A 15,060-nucleotide genomic window follows, 5' to 3' on the forward strand; every position below is an offset into this window, starting at 1 on the left:
AAGCCGAGGGGGAAGTGAGCGAGACCAATCCGAAACGAGTCCCAGCCTCGGTCGGCACGCCTCTTCTAACTGTCGCGAATGCGCAGACGGCTTTACGGCAGGCAAGGGGCGGGGGCTGCCGTGGGTAAGGAGGAGAGAAGGAAGCAACCAACCAACCAAGTCGCCCCCACCCCCCACCCCCACCCACCCCAGACCTGGTTTACGGCTCCGGGCTCAGGCTCCTATGCGGCCGCTGATTGGCTGCTGAAGGCTTGGTCCCATCCCAGTGACCCCAAAGTGCTGGAGGGAGGGGGCGGGGGTGGCCCAGTGCAAAGTGCATCCCGAAAGCCCCCTGCCTGGAGCCCCCGCGGCTGGCACTTCAGACCCTGTATGACCTGGGACTTCGCTGCCCGGAGACCTCCCGTGTGCCCCCGTAGCTGGGAGCCTCCGGCCCGGAGCGCGGCAGCCCCTGCTCCGAGCCCTCAGACCGGGGCTGCCCCCCCACCCGAGCCGGGACTTCCTCCCTGCACCCCTGCCCCGAGGCTGCCCGGCGCTCAGGACCGTCGCCTCCGTTCTGCTCGGCTGTCCGGATGCTCGCCGGGCTGGGGCCGTGAGGCGCCGAGAAGGATCAGGAACACCCGTGTCCGGCCCTGCCTGGAGTGTTTGTTCAATGGAGAAGTTGGTGAGTGTGGAGAAGCCTGAAAGGAGGAAGAGAAGCAGCAGCTGAGGAGACAGGTAAAGTCAGTTACCTCCGCCGGAGGGGCCGGGCGCTGGCTGGGGAGGGAGAATCCCTGCTCCTTCCCGCCTGCCCTTACCACTCTTCCTTGGCTAACCCCTTCCTCACAGCCCCTGGGTCCCTGCACCACTCACAGGTCTCTGCGTTCCAGGTTTGAGCTGGCTGGAGGAGACGAGAGAGCACGAAGGGGTCAAGCCGCCCACCGGAGAAGCCGCAGAGAGCCTCTGATCAGCATCCTCTATAAAGGTAATAAGCCAGACCTCCCCTCCCCCATTGTTTATTCCTGGCCCCTACCTCATTAGGCACTGCTTTCTTTTCAGCCTAGTTACCTGGAAATGCAGCTCTTCCCTGGCACCCAGTCTCCCCAGCAAGAACGAAACACTGCCTGTGCCTGATCCTTAAGATTCTAATTAATAACTTCTCTCTCAGAAGCGTATTTCCCTCTTTTTCTGTGTACCTTGTGTTTCCGTTCTTTGCATTATCCTTTCCGTGCACTGTACCATTTACTCTGCTCTGAGACTTTGAGACCTTTTTGTAGCCCCCCCCCTTACTCTCTTAGGAATTCCTCAATTCCTTGTTAATTGCTTGTTAATTCTGAATGATTCTGCTTTTTAACTAAACCACAGTTTTCTGTGTTCCCCTTATGTCTTCCTATCACCTTTCCTCCACTCCATCAGAAAATCTTTTCAGTTAACTGACAAGGGTTTAGTAGAGGAAGGCATAGTAGTGGCTTGAAATTTATGAGTTTCGAAAGATAATGTGACTTTTTTCTCGTGAAAAGCGAATCTGTGTACCTGGATAGTGTGGATAGTTGAAACCAGTTATTTGCCCCTGAAGCACTTGAGCATAATTAACTCTTGCAGCTTTTATGTGTTTCTGTGTGACAGATGTGGATGGGTCTTGAAACTGTTATATTTGTTACACCATAGATTTTCTAGAAGAACTTCCAAAACTTTATACAATATTTTGTTAATCAGTTGACACTCGAGAGTTTGAAAACACGGGAATGTTTTGGTGTTTTTAGAATCTAGGGCTTTGTTTCTGCACTCTTCATAGATAAGATCTCTTCAAAACCCTTACAGATAATTTGTTAGATTGAAATGTAAGCATCTCATTCGTGTGATCACATTACTGCCGCTGTATTTTGTTGCTGCCTCTGAAAATGCATTAAAGGTAAGTGTAGGACATTCATGTAATTCCTAAAGAGGGAATATGATCAGGGAAATTATGTAAGAGTTAGTTCAGAAATTAGTCAAGTGAATGACTTCTTTGCCATCCGGTAACAGGGGTATAAAGTGACTTGTTAATCTCAGAGTTATTTTAATATCTAAGATTGTTTAGGGAATTTCAGATACAAAGAAGTACTTAAAATAACAAGTTGTTAGGAAATTTTTGATTTACTCTGTTCCACTGGACTTTCTGCCTTTTACAAAAATAAATTAATGCCTTTCCTGATTATTTTTAATTGTGAAGACGTCACTCAAGATACTTTTAAGTTCTCTGAGATTTTGTGTTCTTGAGACCTGGAACTGGTCACCAAAGGGAGAGTGTATGCTACTGAATGAGATTGAAAATAAGTACCTAGCAGTGATTAGATGTTCACGGTGAACATTTAGGACAGCCTTTATGTGTATATGGGATCCACTTCAATTCAGTAAAAGCTAGGCAGAAGTCTGTCAAGTTAAAGGGAATTTTCATTATTTAAATGTGCAAATTACCAGAGAAATGCCTAATGATGGCTTGAGGAATTGTTTTTTTTAAAATATGCTAACATACTTGAAGTATGTTTTTAAGGTACAAATGAATTATGCGTTTTCTATTCAGACCTTCTCACATAAATATTTTTTTTTCTACTTTAGATATAGAACTCTAGCATGTTTTCATTTACAAGGGGTGTTATCACCTGAGATTGTAAGAGAGCGGGTCTGTGGCAAGTCAAGTATGCAAGGTATAGGGACGACACTCCTTTTTTTTTTTTTAATTTTTATTTATTTATGATAGTCACAGAGAGAGAGAGAGAGAGAGAGGCAGAGACACAGGCAGAGGGAGAAGCAGGCTCCATGCACCGGGAGCCCGACGTGGGATTCGATCCCGGGTCTCCAGGATCGCGCCCTGGGCCAAAGGCAGGCGCCAAACCGCTGTGCCACCCAGGGATCCCGAGACGACACTCCTTTACACTCCTTTATCCTGGTTGCTAGGCAGGTCATTCTCATTGCTTAAATAATATTTCATCGATCCTCTCAGCTTTTTAACAGTTTTTCTAAGATTAGGGAATATATATGTAAATGTAGATTGTTGACATCTGTTTCTAATATTAGCATGATTGAGAGTGTTTGGTCTAGGTTATGCTGAACATTTGAAATGTTTAATTTGGGTAATTATTTACCAACATGGACAGTTTATTTTTTTCAACCTGGTAGTTAATTTTGTGTTAATTCTCTTGCCAGGTACATGGGTTTTTAAGGGAAAGAAAGGTCCAGAACCTGATTTATTTGATAACCAAGTCTAGATTTATAGTCATATAGGGAAAATAACTGATTTTAATTGAAGATCTCAGTGATGCATCTTGAGGATGCTGTGGCCCTATACTTAATTGTCTTTATACCAGAAGTGATACCGTTCACAATTGCTTAATATTATGCTACACATAATATCTATTTTCTTTGCGTGTGACTTTGGTAACATAGAAATTTCATACTATTCCTAAAAAGTCTGAAGTCAGATAAAGTTTATATAAGCATACCCAATATCTGACTTACAGCCTTTCACTTCATTCCCAACTGAATACACTCCTTCAGTAGAGACTGATTGTCTCCCTTCTTGCAAACTTCCTCGGCACTGACATGATCATGCAAGACATGAGTTACTAAGATAATGTTGACAAGACCTCCTCCGTTACGGTTCTTGTGGTTTAAGTCTTGAGTTGAGCCTGGATAAGTGAGTTATACAAATTCCTCTCTTGCCTCCTCCACATTCCACGAAAATGGTTGGTTTTTCTGCTGGAACGTATAAGAATTGTAGATAAGTTGTCCATGATAATACACCCTTGTGTTACACGGAGGCCCAGCACTTTGGAGGAAATATGAATGCCCTTACTTGTTTTAGAACATAAACACCATGCTGACCGTGTAGAGTGATACTAAAAAACACTTCTACTTTATTTTGGGTTCCAGGCTCTTGAATCCTACAAATAGTGCTGGTCAGTATAGACCTCAGCCATGTGGCACACTTTGGGCCTTATGATGTTGCTGCAGCCATCTATCTTTCCTCTTAGGACCTGTGAGCCAACAGTGGTTTTCGTTCCTCAGAGCCAATATCTTGGGTTGCTGATTTTATTTTCATACCAGTCTGATCTCTGTTTGCTCTACAAAGAATTGCTTATTTCCTTTTCTGAGTAGCAAGCTGTTATCTTGTTTCTAGTTTGTGTGAAATCTGAACAGTTCTAATTTGTATCACTTAATCCAAAAAATGTGTGGACTTTTAGTGAAAATAATATGCAAAAAGCCATTAGTGACTAATCATGTATGCTGAAGGAAACTGGGGACATGTGGCAGATCTGGTAGAAGTTTTATACAATTTTAGACAGGTCTTAAATATATTTTGTTTTGTAGTTATTTTACACTTCACTCTGTTCCATGAACATGAACTTCTTTTAATTATGTGAAGCAAGAAATTTGGTTTCACCTTAATGCAGTTCACTTGGCATCTTTTTGGAATTTACTGGTAACAGCTTAATTCCTAAATTTATAGTTTCTAGTATGGTCAACAGCGTAAAAGCTCATAGGCCTGGATGGTTTTCTTTGGACCTCCATGTAAAGTAGAAAAGATGGACTCGTAAAAGTTAAACACACAATTCAACACACTACCAGGCAATGAAACCTCACATAAAAACGATATACGTGGGGGAAGTGGCTCCTTTTGATAAGTAATTCTGAAGTCTTCCTTGTTTGTGTATTTTTTTTTTCTCTTTTCTGACTGGAACCTGAAATGGCATTCCTAAGATTGCACCCTCAGAATTTTAGTCATTCTGAGTCATTAGTTTAAAACAACTCACATTTACATATATTTCTTTAGAAAATTGCCTCCTTGGCCATATTCTTTTGTTTTATAGGTGACTTCCAGGAGCACTCAGATTTTCAACCTTCTCTTTGAAGGGAAATAGACTGTTTTCCTATCTCATCTGTAGACTTCTTCTGTAATTTTTAATAGACACCCTTAGCACTGGATGGTGTATTAACTTTTTCTGTTCAATAGTCTTTTTAAAAAAATTTACTCATAAGTGGATAATTCTACCCTGTTCAGTGCAAACTCGTATAACACCAAGATCAAATGTATTACTTGTCTGGTGCCTTGGACTATTGTAGTGGATATTTTGGTAATAAGTCATTGCCCTTCATAATTTAAGGGATGCAGCTGACAGGAATTATGTGTGTGTGGTACATGGATGTTTGTTTCTTCTGGCAAAGACTGATGCATGTACAAGAGTGCTTTTTTGGTTTAAACCTATGGTTATTATTTATAGCACTTTGGTGTTGTTAGAAGAGAGAAAATGATCTTAACGTTTCTAGGGGTATTTAAGTATGCAGAACTCTCTATTAAAAGTTCTACTAAGAGGTAACACCAGTGGCCAAGGCCCAGCTGTGTGCCAAACACATGTCAGGCACTCAGTGGACTTCCATTTGTGTGACCAAAGAGCCCAGACAGCATTATCACAAGTTGCTGTGATTTGTGCACCTTTCTTGTGGAGAGAAACAGTCCCTTCATCTTTTATCACAGCCTTTTCTTGATACTACTAATAAATTAATACCATTTCATATTCTCCTCCATCCCCACTCCCACTTTGCTTGTCTTCCTCCCTGTGCACCCTCCATCTTCCTTCATGGGTAGATGGAAGGCAGTAAGAGAACAAGGATTCTTAGAGGCTTGAAACCATGGAGGGCCAGCTCCGCTTCTCTAGGGAGGCAGGGGATACCAAGACACCCTTAGAAACAAGGCATCCAGTGGTATTGATACCTGAAATGTAGAAAACAATCACCTGTTCATTTGTGGAAAATGCTGGAGGCTCATCACTGGATATCTCAGTAGGCTTTCTTTAAACAAATCTTTAGTATAGTTTTAGATTCATAGAAAAAACATGCACAGATAGTACAGGATTCCCGTATACTCCACACCCAGTTTCCGCTAACATCTTGTATTAATAGATGCATTTCTCACAGTTAATGAACCAACAGTGAACATTATTATTAATTAAAATCCATATCCAGATTTCCTTAGCTTTTATCTAATGCCTTTTTCTATTCCAGGTTACCGTCTAGGACACCATATTACATTTAGTCATGTAAGCTCTTTTGGGCCATGACGGTTTCTCAGCCTTCCTTGTGTTTTGATGACCTTGATATTTTGAAGAGTACTGGTCAGGTATCTTGTAGATGTCCCTCAATTGGAATTTGTCTGGTATTTTTCTCAAGATTAGACTGAGGTTATGGGCTTTGGAGAGAAAGATCACCAAGTTAAAATTGCTGTTCTCTTCATATTGTACTCATAACACAACTTGGCACTGCTGCTGTTAATCATGATCACTGGGCTAGGATGATGTTTTCAGGTTTCTCACCATAAAATTGCTCTTTCCCTTCCTTTCCATGCTATCCTCCTTGGAAGGAGGTCGCTGTGCATGGCCTACACTAAAGGGGAGGGAAGTTATGCCCTACTCTTTGAGTAGGGAGCATCTATACAAATCTTTGGAATTATGCACAGGAGATTTTGGTTCTCCTCCCTTCCTTTATTTATTCAACCAATTATAGCAATATGGGCATATCGATATTTATTCTGTACTTTGAGTTAGAATCCAACTTGATTATCTTGTTCAAATTGTTCTGTCTCGGCTGATGAGAGCTCTCTTAGTTGGCTCCTGTGCTCCTGTAACATACCCCCATCACTGCATTTTTCTTTGAGCACTTCCTTTTTGGCACAATGAGATGCCCCAGGCTCACCTTACATGTGTATTTTCTTGCCCCACTCTCAGAATTGGGCATTTCTGTAAGGATGGTTCTGTTGGTTTTTTTTTTTTTTTTTTTGCAGCTGGCCCTGTAGTAGGAGCTGTTCTGTTATGTCTAATTCAGTTTTTTAGAAAGCAGTTGTAAGTCAAATATTATTTCCAAGCGCCTCTTGGCCAACTCTCTGGCCTTCCTTGAAAAGTTTGATGAGGGAAAAAAAAAATGTATGGAAAAAGGAAAGAGTCAAAGTAGACTGTACTGATTTGGTTTGGTTGAAAATTCTGGTGTGCACCCAGCAGCCCCTGTGACTGCCACTCTTCGCTAGAGCCTGTTGAGTTGCCAGGTGGTCCGACCTTTCCTGTTTAAGTGACATAGGGCGTAGCACACCCCACCCCATGGGGAAGGCGGTGGCAATTCTAGTGAGTAATTCTTAGAGTGATTCTAGTGTACTGTGTGCAAGTCACTTAGCATGTGCTCTTAACCTTAGTGGAATTCACAGACCTGGGATTTAATTTACATGGAGAAAACACCCTTTTCCTTAAACTTGTAGAGAATTTTTTCAAAATTCATGTGGGGAAGTTGACAAGAAATGTTAATCTTTTACCTAGTTTGATGTATACGTAAAGGAATGAAATTTCAAGATGATTGACATAGTGCTTTTTGGGCATACGAAGAACCAGCATTTAAAGACGTAATATCCTTTTTAGTTGTCATAGATTCCATTTTGGTGCTGTCCACTTACTGTATTGAATCAACACATGCTTTTGTTTTTTGTCATGTTTAGAAAGATCAAGCGCCTAACAGCATCAGTTAAAAAGTAATTCAGATGTGCAAGTCTGAAAATATGCTCTGAATAGAGCAAAAAATAATAGGAACATGTGTTTGCATCCAAGTTCCAAATGTATGATTTTTTAAATTATCTTTATTCTTTTTCAAAAAACTGTCCTTTTTAGGGGAAAGAAATTCCTGATAATAAACCATATTCTTTACCAGTTTGGAGATTAATGTAGGTACCAGGATCCTTTTCTCTAAGAATTGATCTGAGTTTTTGCTCTGTAAGTTTGTTATAAAGTGCTAAAATTTAAATTCATCCAAAGGTAGACTGTGTAGGCAGTTGTAAGATTTTTTACTGTTTTTAGGGGTCTTCCCATAATTGATATTTGTTTTTAGGTTAAGAAAGGTCATTCATGCTGCAATTTGGATACCCCCTGAGCCTCCTCCTCACAATGCTGTATGTGCACAATGGTTATTAGGCAAACCACATATCAGGAGAAGGGACATTCTTCTATAAGGTAAGTGACTGATCATCATTGGTCATTTGGGCAGTTCTGGGTGAAAAATCCACTTAGCCTTTGTTTTTCCTTCAAATCAGCTAACATATACTAAACACAACACTTGCTCAAACAAAATCCAGGTTTGCTCCAAAATTGATTGGATCTTGCATAATAGACCTCATTTAAGTGCAAAGATAATTGTCTCATTTTTAAGGGAAAAAAATGTTAAAGTTGATTGGTTTGAGCACATAGTAGTCGTTTTCATTAGTTTATAATGGTCTTCAACATCTTCTTGTATAATTCTAAAAATAAGCAAAAACGTATTCCAAAAGGATTTTCGGTTTCAAAATTTCTGAAACAAAAGACTTAATTTTATAGTTTTGATTGAAAAAGGAGTTAAGTGAGGAGATAAGGGGGAAATCCTGTTTATTAAGAAAACAAATTGTGAGGAAATTTCTCATTTTAACTTCTGTTACTTAACAGTAATACTCATGAGTTTGAAATAACCATTTTCAATGTACAAAACAACAGGATATTTGATTACATTCTTAAGCTGTGACAGTTTGACCTAGGTCAGGCTTAAGTTTACCTTTATGCAATCTATAACTAGAAGTTTTACAAGATAAATTATTATTGGTAACAGGATTATCCCAAGATGTCTAACCTACATAGGAGACCAAAATGTCTTTAAAGGACTTTATCACATAATTTTTTATTTTTAGAAATGGAAGCCTGCTAATTAGGAGATGAGTCTAATCTATTCCTTAAAATTAGTCCAGATGGAATGGCTTCTTAGAAGTGTGTTAGTTTAAGCTTCTGTAAGCTGTGTAACTTAAAAATGCACTGGAAAAGTGCACACATGTGTAAGATGCCGCTTTTTACCAATTCAATTTGGATTTTCTTCACAGGAAGGAGATCTTCTATTATATTGAGTCTGAGTGCATACCTCTTTTGTGACCTAATAGAGGGTATAGAAATTCGATATACTACTTTTTCTTTAAAATAGTTTTCTCATGTGGTGAATCAACAGGTTGTTTCATGTTGGAAAAAGAAGTAAACTTTAAGTAGGTCTCCTAATATTTCGTATGATCTTGGTATTCTGCATGCTTATAGAGTAAAACTTCTGGAAAACTGAAATTAGGAAAGTGGAAAAGATGTGGTAGAAAACAAGGGGTGGCATATCGTGTATCAAATAGCAAAGTGGGAAGGACAGAAAGAGACAAAGAAATAAACAAAAGGAGAATATGTGTTATCCGTGCCTTTTACTTTAATTCACCCCATGCATTTCCCCCTCCTCCCCAAACCTTTCACCCTTTGGGGCTAAAAATAAGATATTGTTGAAATACTTTAGGGGACTCAAAGTCTTTTACTTTTTTTTTTTTTTTTACCTGTCTCTCATGGTTAAAGGTCTGTAGTCTTCATAACCTGTGAATTGCCCATTTGATACTCCGTGTTTCATTCAGTGATCTGCTATATATCCTGATCTGCTATATATCCTGATTGGTTTATAACTCTGTGTTAGGGTAATCAAACTCCTCTGACTCCTCTGTTGTCTTGAATTTTCTAACTGCCCAGCATCGCCTTCTGTTATACCTGAAATAGGGCTACTGTGTTCCTAGGATATTTGCTTTGAGCTTTCAAAAGACTACAGAAGAAATGTCCTGTTTCAGCAATTTAAAGCTTTATGCCTGGCTTTTTGTTTGGAATCTTGTATAATTTTAATCTTGGAAGTTTTGGTTATAACAGGTACTTGTTAATTAGTTGTAGGGGGATGAACTGTCATTACTAAGATTTACATGATTTGACAATGGAAAATTCTGTACTATTTAACAGACACATCGTGAGGAGCCATGCATGTATTCTAAATTTCATGTATTCTGTTTCCCCTTAAAGCCTATTCCCTGTGACCTAATGAATCCTTTGTAAAAAGTGGACTCAGCTAGGATGTTACACCACCATTGTCGAAGGAACCCTGAACTCCAGGAAGAATTGCAGATTCAGGCTGCAGTTGCTGCTGGGGATGTTCACACAGTACGAAAGATGTTAGAACAAGGCTATTCTCCAAATGGCCGGGATGCTAATGGCTGGACCCTGCTTCATTTCTCTGCAGCAAGAGGGAAGGAAAGATGTGTTCGAGTATTTCTAGAACATGGAGGTGAGTTTACCAGCAGCAAACCTTTTTTGCCAGAGAGAAACTTAAAGTATATTTAGTTTAAAATATATGTGCACATGTATGTAACATTTATGCTTCACTTTGGTTAACACCGAACTTCCTGTTCTTTCCCTTGTGAAGATTTGTTGGAATTATGTGAAGTTTTGTTCAAGAACAGATTGTTTAAAAGAGTAGTTTCATGAATGTGCTTTTTTCCCCTCTGTAACTGTAGTTTATACATAGCCAGGTTTTCCCAGAAGCCCTTCATGTTGTCTGGTTGCTTTTGTTTCAGAAGCAGAAGTGGCTCTGGGACCCACAATTAGAAAGTTACACAAGTTTCCCCTTTGGTAATTGCTCGTGCAAACAAAGACCTAGCACAGGTCCCTTTAAATATCATGGCCTTAATGATGATATCCTGTCTTTTGAATTTACTTCTTTAAAAAAAAAAAAAACTTTGGATGATTCCTTTTATTGCTGTTTTAGAGCACTTGCCTTTACTAGAATTGTACATAGTTTCTAGGTGAGAAGACAGGTTATCTGAGGTCTCATTTTATATAAATACACACCATTGGAAACTACCCCTGACATTTTATTCTTTTGCTTTGAAAAACTGTCCATTCCCAAAGTTAATAATTTCCATAATTAATAACAACTAATAATTGTCCTAAACTAGTTTACTTTTTTTCTAGTTGAATTTCTGCTTTCTTTATTTTCCAGAGATGGGCTATATGTATTTTATCATTTGTACCCAATTTATCTTTGTAAATGCTGGTGTAAAGCAGCCGTATTGAGACTCAGGTTTCACACGTGTGCCTTTTGAGGGCCTGAATTGCTCTTTGCCAGTCAGTTGGTTTTATTTTTAAGGTGTACTATGTTCAAGACTAGTCAAACTTGTGAACCTACTTGAAAGTACAGAAAACTAGAAGTCCTAGGGCTCTTGTGAGGGTCGTGTGAATTATGCAAAGCTAGGACTATGGAGGCTGTGAGCAGGAATTAATTGCAGGGCGCTGCTAAGCCTGAGACTGTCTTCACACAACGCAGGGCCCCATGCTAGGAACTAAATCCCTGGTACCATTGACAGGACCCATTCATTCACCGTCCTGGGCCTCCTTTGTAAGCTGTCCGCCATCCCTCCTGCTACTCTTGCTCCTGCCTCATTTTACCTTACTCCTTGGAAAGCTCACTTCTGAACTTAATGAAGGGAAGATGGAAGAGGAATAGGAGAGAGATTGGAAAAAATCTGAAAGGTGGATGTGGATCAGAACACTTAAAATTTTGGCAGCGCTTACCAAGATCACAGTTTATGGTTTTAATCCAACCTAATCCTGTTACCTCCTGCTGCTGCCAGCCATGCTTTTAAAATACAAATAAATAAATAAATGTTCAATTACTCAGGTAATATTGTCTCCTTAAATAAAACAGTTTTCAGATAAACTATAAGTAAAGCCAAAGACCCCTTTGCCCAACTCCCAATCCTTTCTGCCTGCCCCCTCTCAGAAATAACCATACCTATGAGTTTGGGATCATTTCCTGACACTATTACTTGAATTCATAGAAGATATGTCATATTGTCATATTGTGTTGTGTGTGATTTTAGAACATAAGTAATATCCTACTGTCCGTATTATCCTGCAGTTGCTGTTTTTCATTCAACTATACAATTTAAGTTTTTTTTAAACTATTGGGTTGGCAAACTTTTTCTGTAAAAGGCCAGGTAGAAATATTGTAGGCTTTGCAAACTCTGATGTCTCTGGCATAATTACCCAATTCTGCCTTTGTAGCATGAAAACAGCTATAGACAGTTTGGAAATGAAGGAGTTTGGGTGTGTCCTGATAAAACTTTATAAAAACCAATAGCAGACCAAATTTGGCCTGTGGGCTATAGTTAATCCTGTCTCCTCATTCACCCTCCCCTCCATGTGGCTGTGTGTGTGTATGTGCTCACATGTGTGTCTATTAATATTCTTTAATAGCTTTTATTGAGGTAGAATTCCTGTGCCTTACAATTCACCCATTTAAAATGTGCATACAGTTCAATGGCTTTTAGTATATTTATAGAGTTGGCCATCCATCACCACAGGTTATTTTAGAACATTTTCATTACCCTCCAAAAAATCTTGTGCCTGTTTTATATTAATACATATAGATTTGTTCTGTTCTTTTTAGCTGCTAAATATAATATTTATTAATATGGGCATACTATCGTTTGTTTAAACTTTTTTTTTTAGAATGGCTGAAATTTTCTCAGCAGGAGATTTTATTTGTTGAGAATGTAATACATACACATACGCAGTTAAAAGCCAAATGAAATGTATTCTGGACTGTTCAACTCTTTAGCACCCGTCCTAATTTCCCTTCACAGAGGCAGTCCTTCTAACCGGTTTCTTCTGTGTCCCTGTGGAGATAATCTGTGCATATCAGTGTACATAATTTTCCATGCCCCACCTTCTAGCATGTTCCTTTTTGTTGTTGTTGTTGTAAATAGTCTATTCACCTTGATTCTTTCACGTGGCAGTTCAGTTAAGTGATAGATCCTTGTCATTGTATTGACGCCTCCAGATTCCATTGCATGGATGTAATTTCTTTAAACTTATCCCTCACTGTTGGACATTTTGATTTTTCCATTTTCTGCTACTAGAAACAGTATTACAGAGAATGTCTTTGACTCTTTTTGTTTTGTTTTGTTTTGTTTTTAACATATGTGAGAGTTTATCTCTTGGATAATTCCTAGAAGTGCAAAGGGATGTTAATCAAAGGTATGTTAACTTTTTTTAAAATAGATTTTTAACAAATTGTCCTCCAAAGGTTAGGAGGGCTCTCTCCTTACTGACCAGGTGGGATAGTGCCTGTTCTCCCACCTTTGCCAGGAGTCTGTCACCAGATGGTTTGCTCTTCCTCTGTATGATTTGCTGGCCTCTGTCTTTCTCTTTCTCTTTTTTTACCCCAGGAGTGACATTTGAGTAACAAAACATTGCAGGACAGGGCTGCTTTGCTGGTCCTTTTTGTATTGATTTGTAGAAAATTGTTTGTATATTCTTGTTTTTTAGAGAGAACATTGCACCAATTTTCTCTCAGTTTTTAGCTTTTTCAAATTCGTGATGTTTGTATGTTGCCAGGCAGAAGTCTGCCTTTTAATGTAGGTGAATTTTATTTTCTTTTTGTGTTACCATTTGTGCTTTTTGTGTCTTGCACATCATACCAAAGGGTCATTATTTGCCTGGATCTTCTTCTGAAAAGTTTTGTGGCACTTAGGTCCTTGATCTATCCAGAATTGGTTGGTGTATAGTAAGAGATGGCCAGGTACAATTTCATATTTTTTCCGCATAAAGGGAGCCTGAGTCATCCTTTCTATCCTCATTGCTATGTTCTTCCAGTTCAGATATAAAATCTTCATCTCTGTGTGGTTCCATGGAGTCTAGTGCCTGTTGGTATAACCCTGAGACCTTATAATACTATGTAATTAATAGTACTCTATAATAAATTTTGATTTCCTGAAGGACTGGGGCAGAGAGGAGGCTGTCAAATCTCCTCTCCTTGTTCTTTAAGGATATCTTGGCTAGTCTTAGCCCTTTATGTTTTTGTATAGCATTTTAAAACAACAGCATGAAATATTTTGGAGAAGCTCCTCATTTGTTTTTGTATAGCATCTTTTATTTGCTCCTGTTACCCTAGAAGAATTAGGTTTGGGATGTATTTTTTTCTCGAGCACTTTATGTATCAATTTGGGAACGTAAACAGGAGAAGAAACTTCCTTCTCCATCATCCCTTTGGCCTCATGTAATGCTTTGAGGTGCTCTGTGTTGTTAGCATGCCTTCTGACCTCTAGACCAGTGTGTCCAGCTGACTATTAAGCCTCTGTATATTCGTAGCTCACAACACAGCACAGGCTGCTGCTCGGACATGTTCTTTTGCAGTGTGGATGGCACCACAGCCTGTTATGCCAGCCATTTAGAAACAAACCACCCTTGACTTTCTTCCTCCTAAATCATTGCCATATCTTCACATTTCTTTGCATTGGAGGCACTGCCCTACTTTGTTCCTCACTAGAAGTGATGCTCTTCCTCTTCATCCTGTTTCCAGGCTTGCCCCCTCCCAGCCAGTCTCCGAACAGAGTGATTGGTGATAAATCTGAAAATTCAAATATTTACCTTTAAAAATCCATCAACTAAAGTTTTCCATTTCTCTCAGGGTAATATTCAAAACCCTTTCTGTGACCTACATGGCCCTGCGATGTCTGGCACCCCTGTAGTATCTTTCCAGGCTCATCTTTGAGCCACAGTCCCTCTGTGTTCGATCAGATTGACTGAGCTCAGATGCCTTTGCACCGGACCTGCTGAGCCCCCCTGCTCATTCCACTGCTGCCACCCTCAGCTCATTCACCCCCACTTCTCTGTCAACTCTCACCACACCCCTTTCTCAGGGAAATCTCTTACCATCCAGACTTGTTATGGGATTTTATTCTCTGTACCTTTTTATTATAGCTCCTATCACAAGCCTAATGATTTATTCTTGTAGTATTCTATTTAACTCCTATTGGTCGGGAGCTTCCTGAGGGTAGAACCCATATCTGGTTTGTTCTCAGTGAGAGAACAAGGAGACAAATGTCAGCTATCTAAAAGAATTGCTCCCCAGCCTTATAGAGACAAGACTAATCCTGTCTTGGAAAATAGTGATTGAAAATGGGCCAGCCTCGTGGTGGGATCAGAAAGGTGCTTGATTTCATCATACCTGCTCTTTTCCTGAAACTACGGTTTCTTCCAGAGCTTGAAAATTTCTAGTCAGATTGGCCCCCTTCTCTTAATAAGCTTCTTTTGTGATGGATATTAAGGTGAAATGAAGTCAGATCCTAAAGGGTAAGTGAGCAAAATAACCCACAAGAAGCAAAGATTCACTTCCTTTTCCCTCTTGATGCCCTCCCCCACCATG

General features: G+C 39.7%; 1 protein-coding gene across 1 annotated transcript in view; it reads left to right on the plus strand.

Annotated features, from left to right (window-relative positions):
• The first annotated feature begins 249 nt into the window (after positions 1 to 249).
• The window catches only part of ASB7 (ankyrin repeat and SOCS box containing 7), a 49,604-nt gene continuing 34,793 nt past the window's right edge, over positions 250 to 15,060 (plus strand). Inside the window, exons 1-4 of the mRNA XM_055326810.1 lie at positions 250 to 714; positions 867 to 961; positions 7,879 to 8,000; positions 9,876 to 10,137. Of these exons, the coding sequence (XP_055182785.1) occupies positions 9,927 to 10,137 (211 nt within the window). The 5' untranslated portion in view covers positions 250 to 714; positions 867 to 961; positions 7,879 to 8,000; positions 9,876 to 9,926. The remainder of the gene's footprint in view (positions 715 to 866; positions 962 to 7,878; positions 8,001 to 9,875; positions 10,138 to 15,060) is intronic.

Source organism: Nyctereutes procyonoides, unplaced genomic scaffold (genome assembly GCF_905146905.1).
Source record: "Nyctereutes procyonoides isolate TBG_1078 unplaced genomic scaffold, NYPRO_anot_genome, whole genome shotgun sequence".
NCBI classification, from domain to species: domain Eukaryota; kingdom Metazoa; phylum Chordata; class Mammalia; order Carnivora; family Canidae; genus Nyctereutes; species Nyctereutes procyonoides.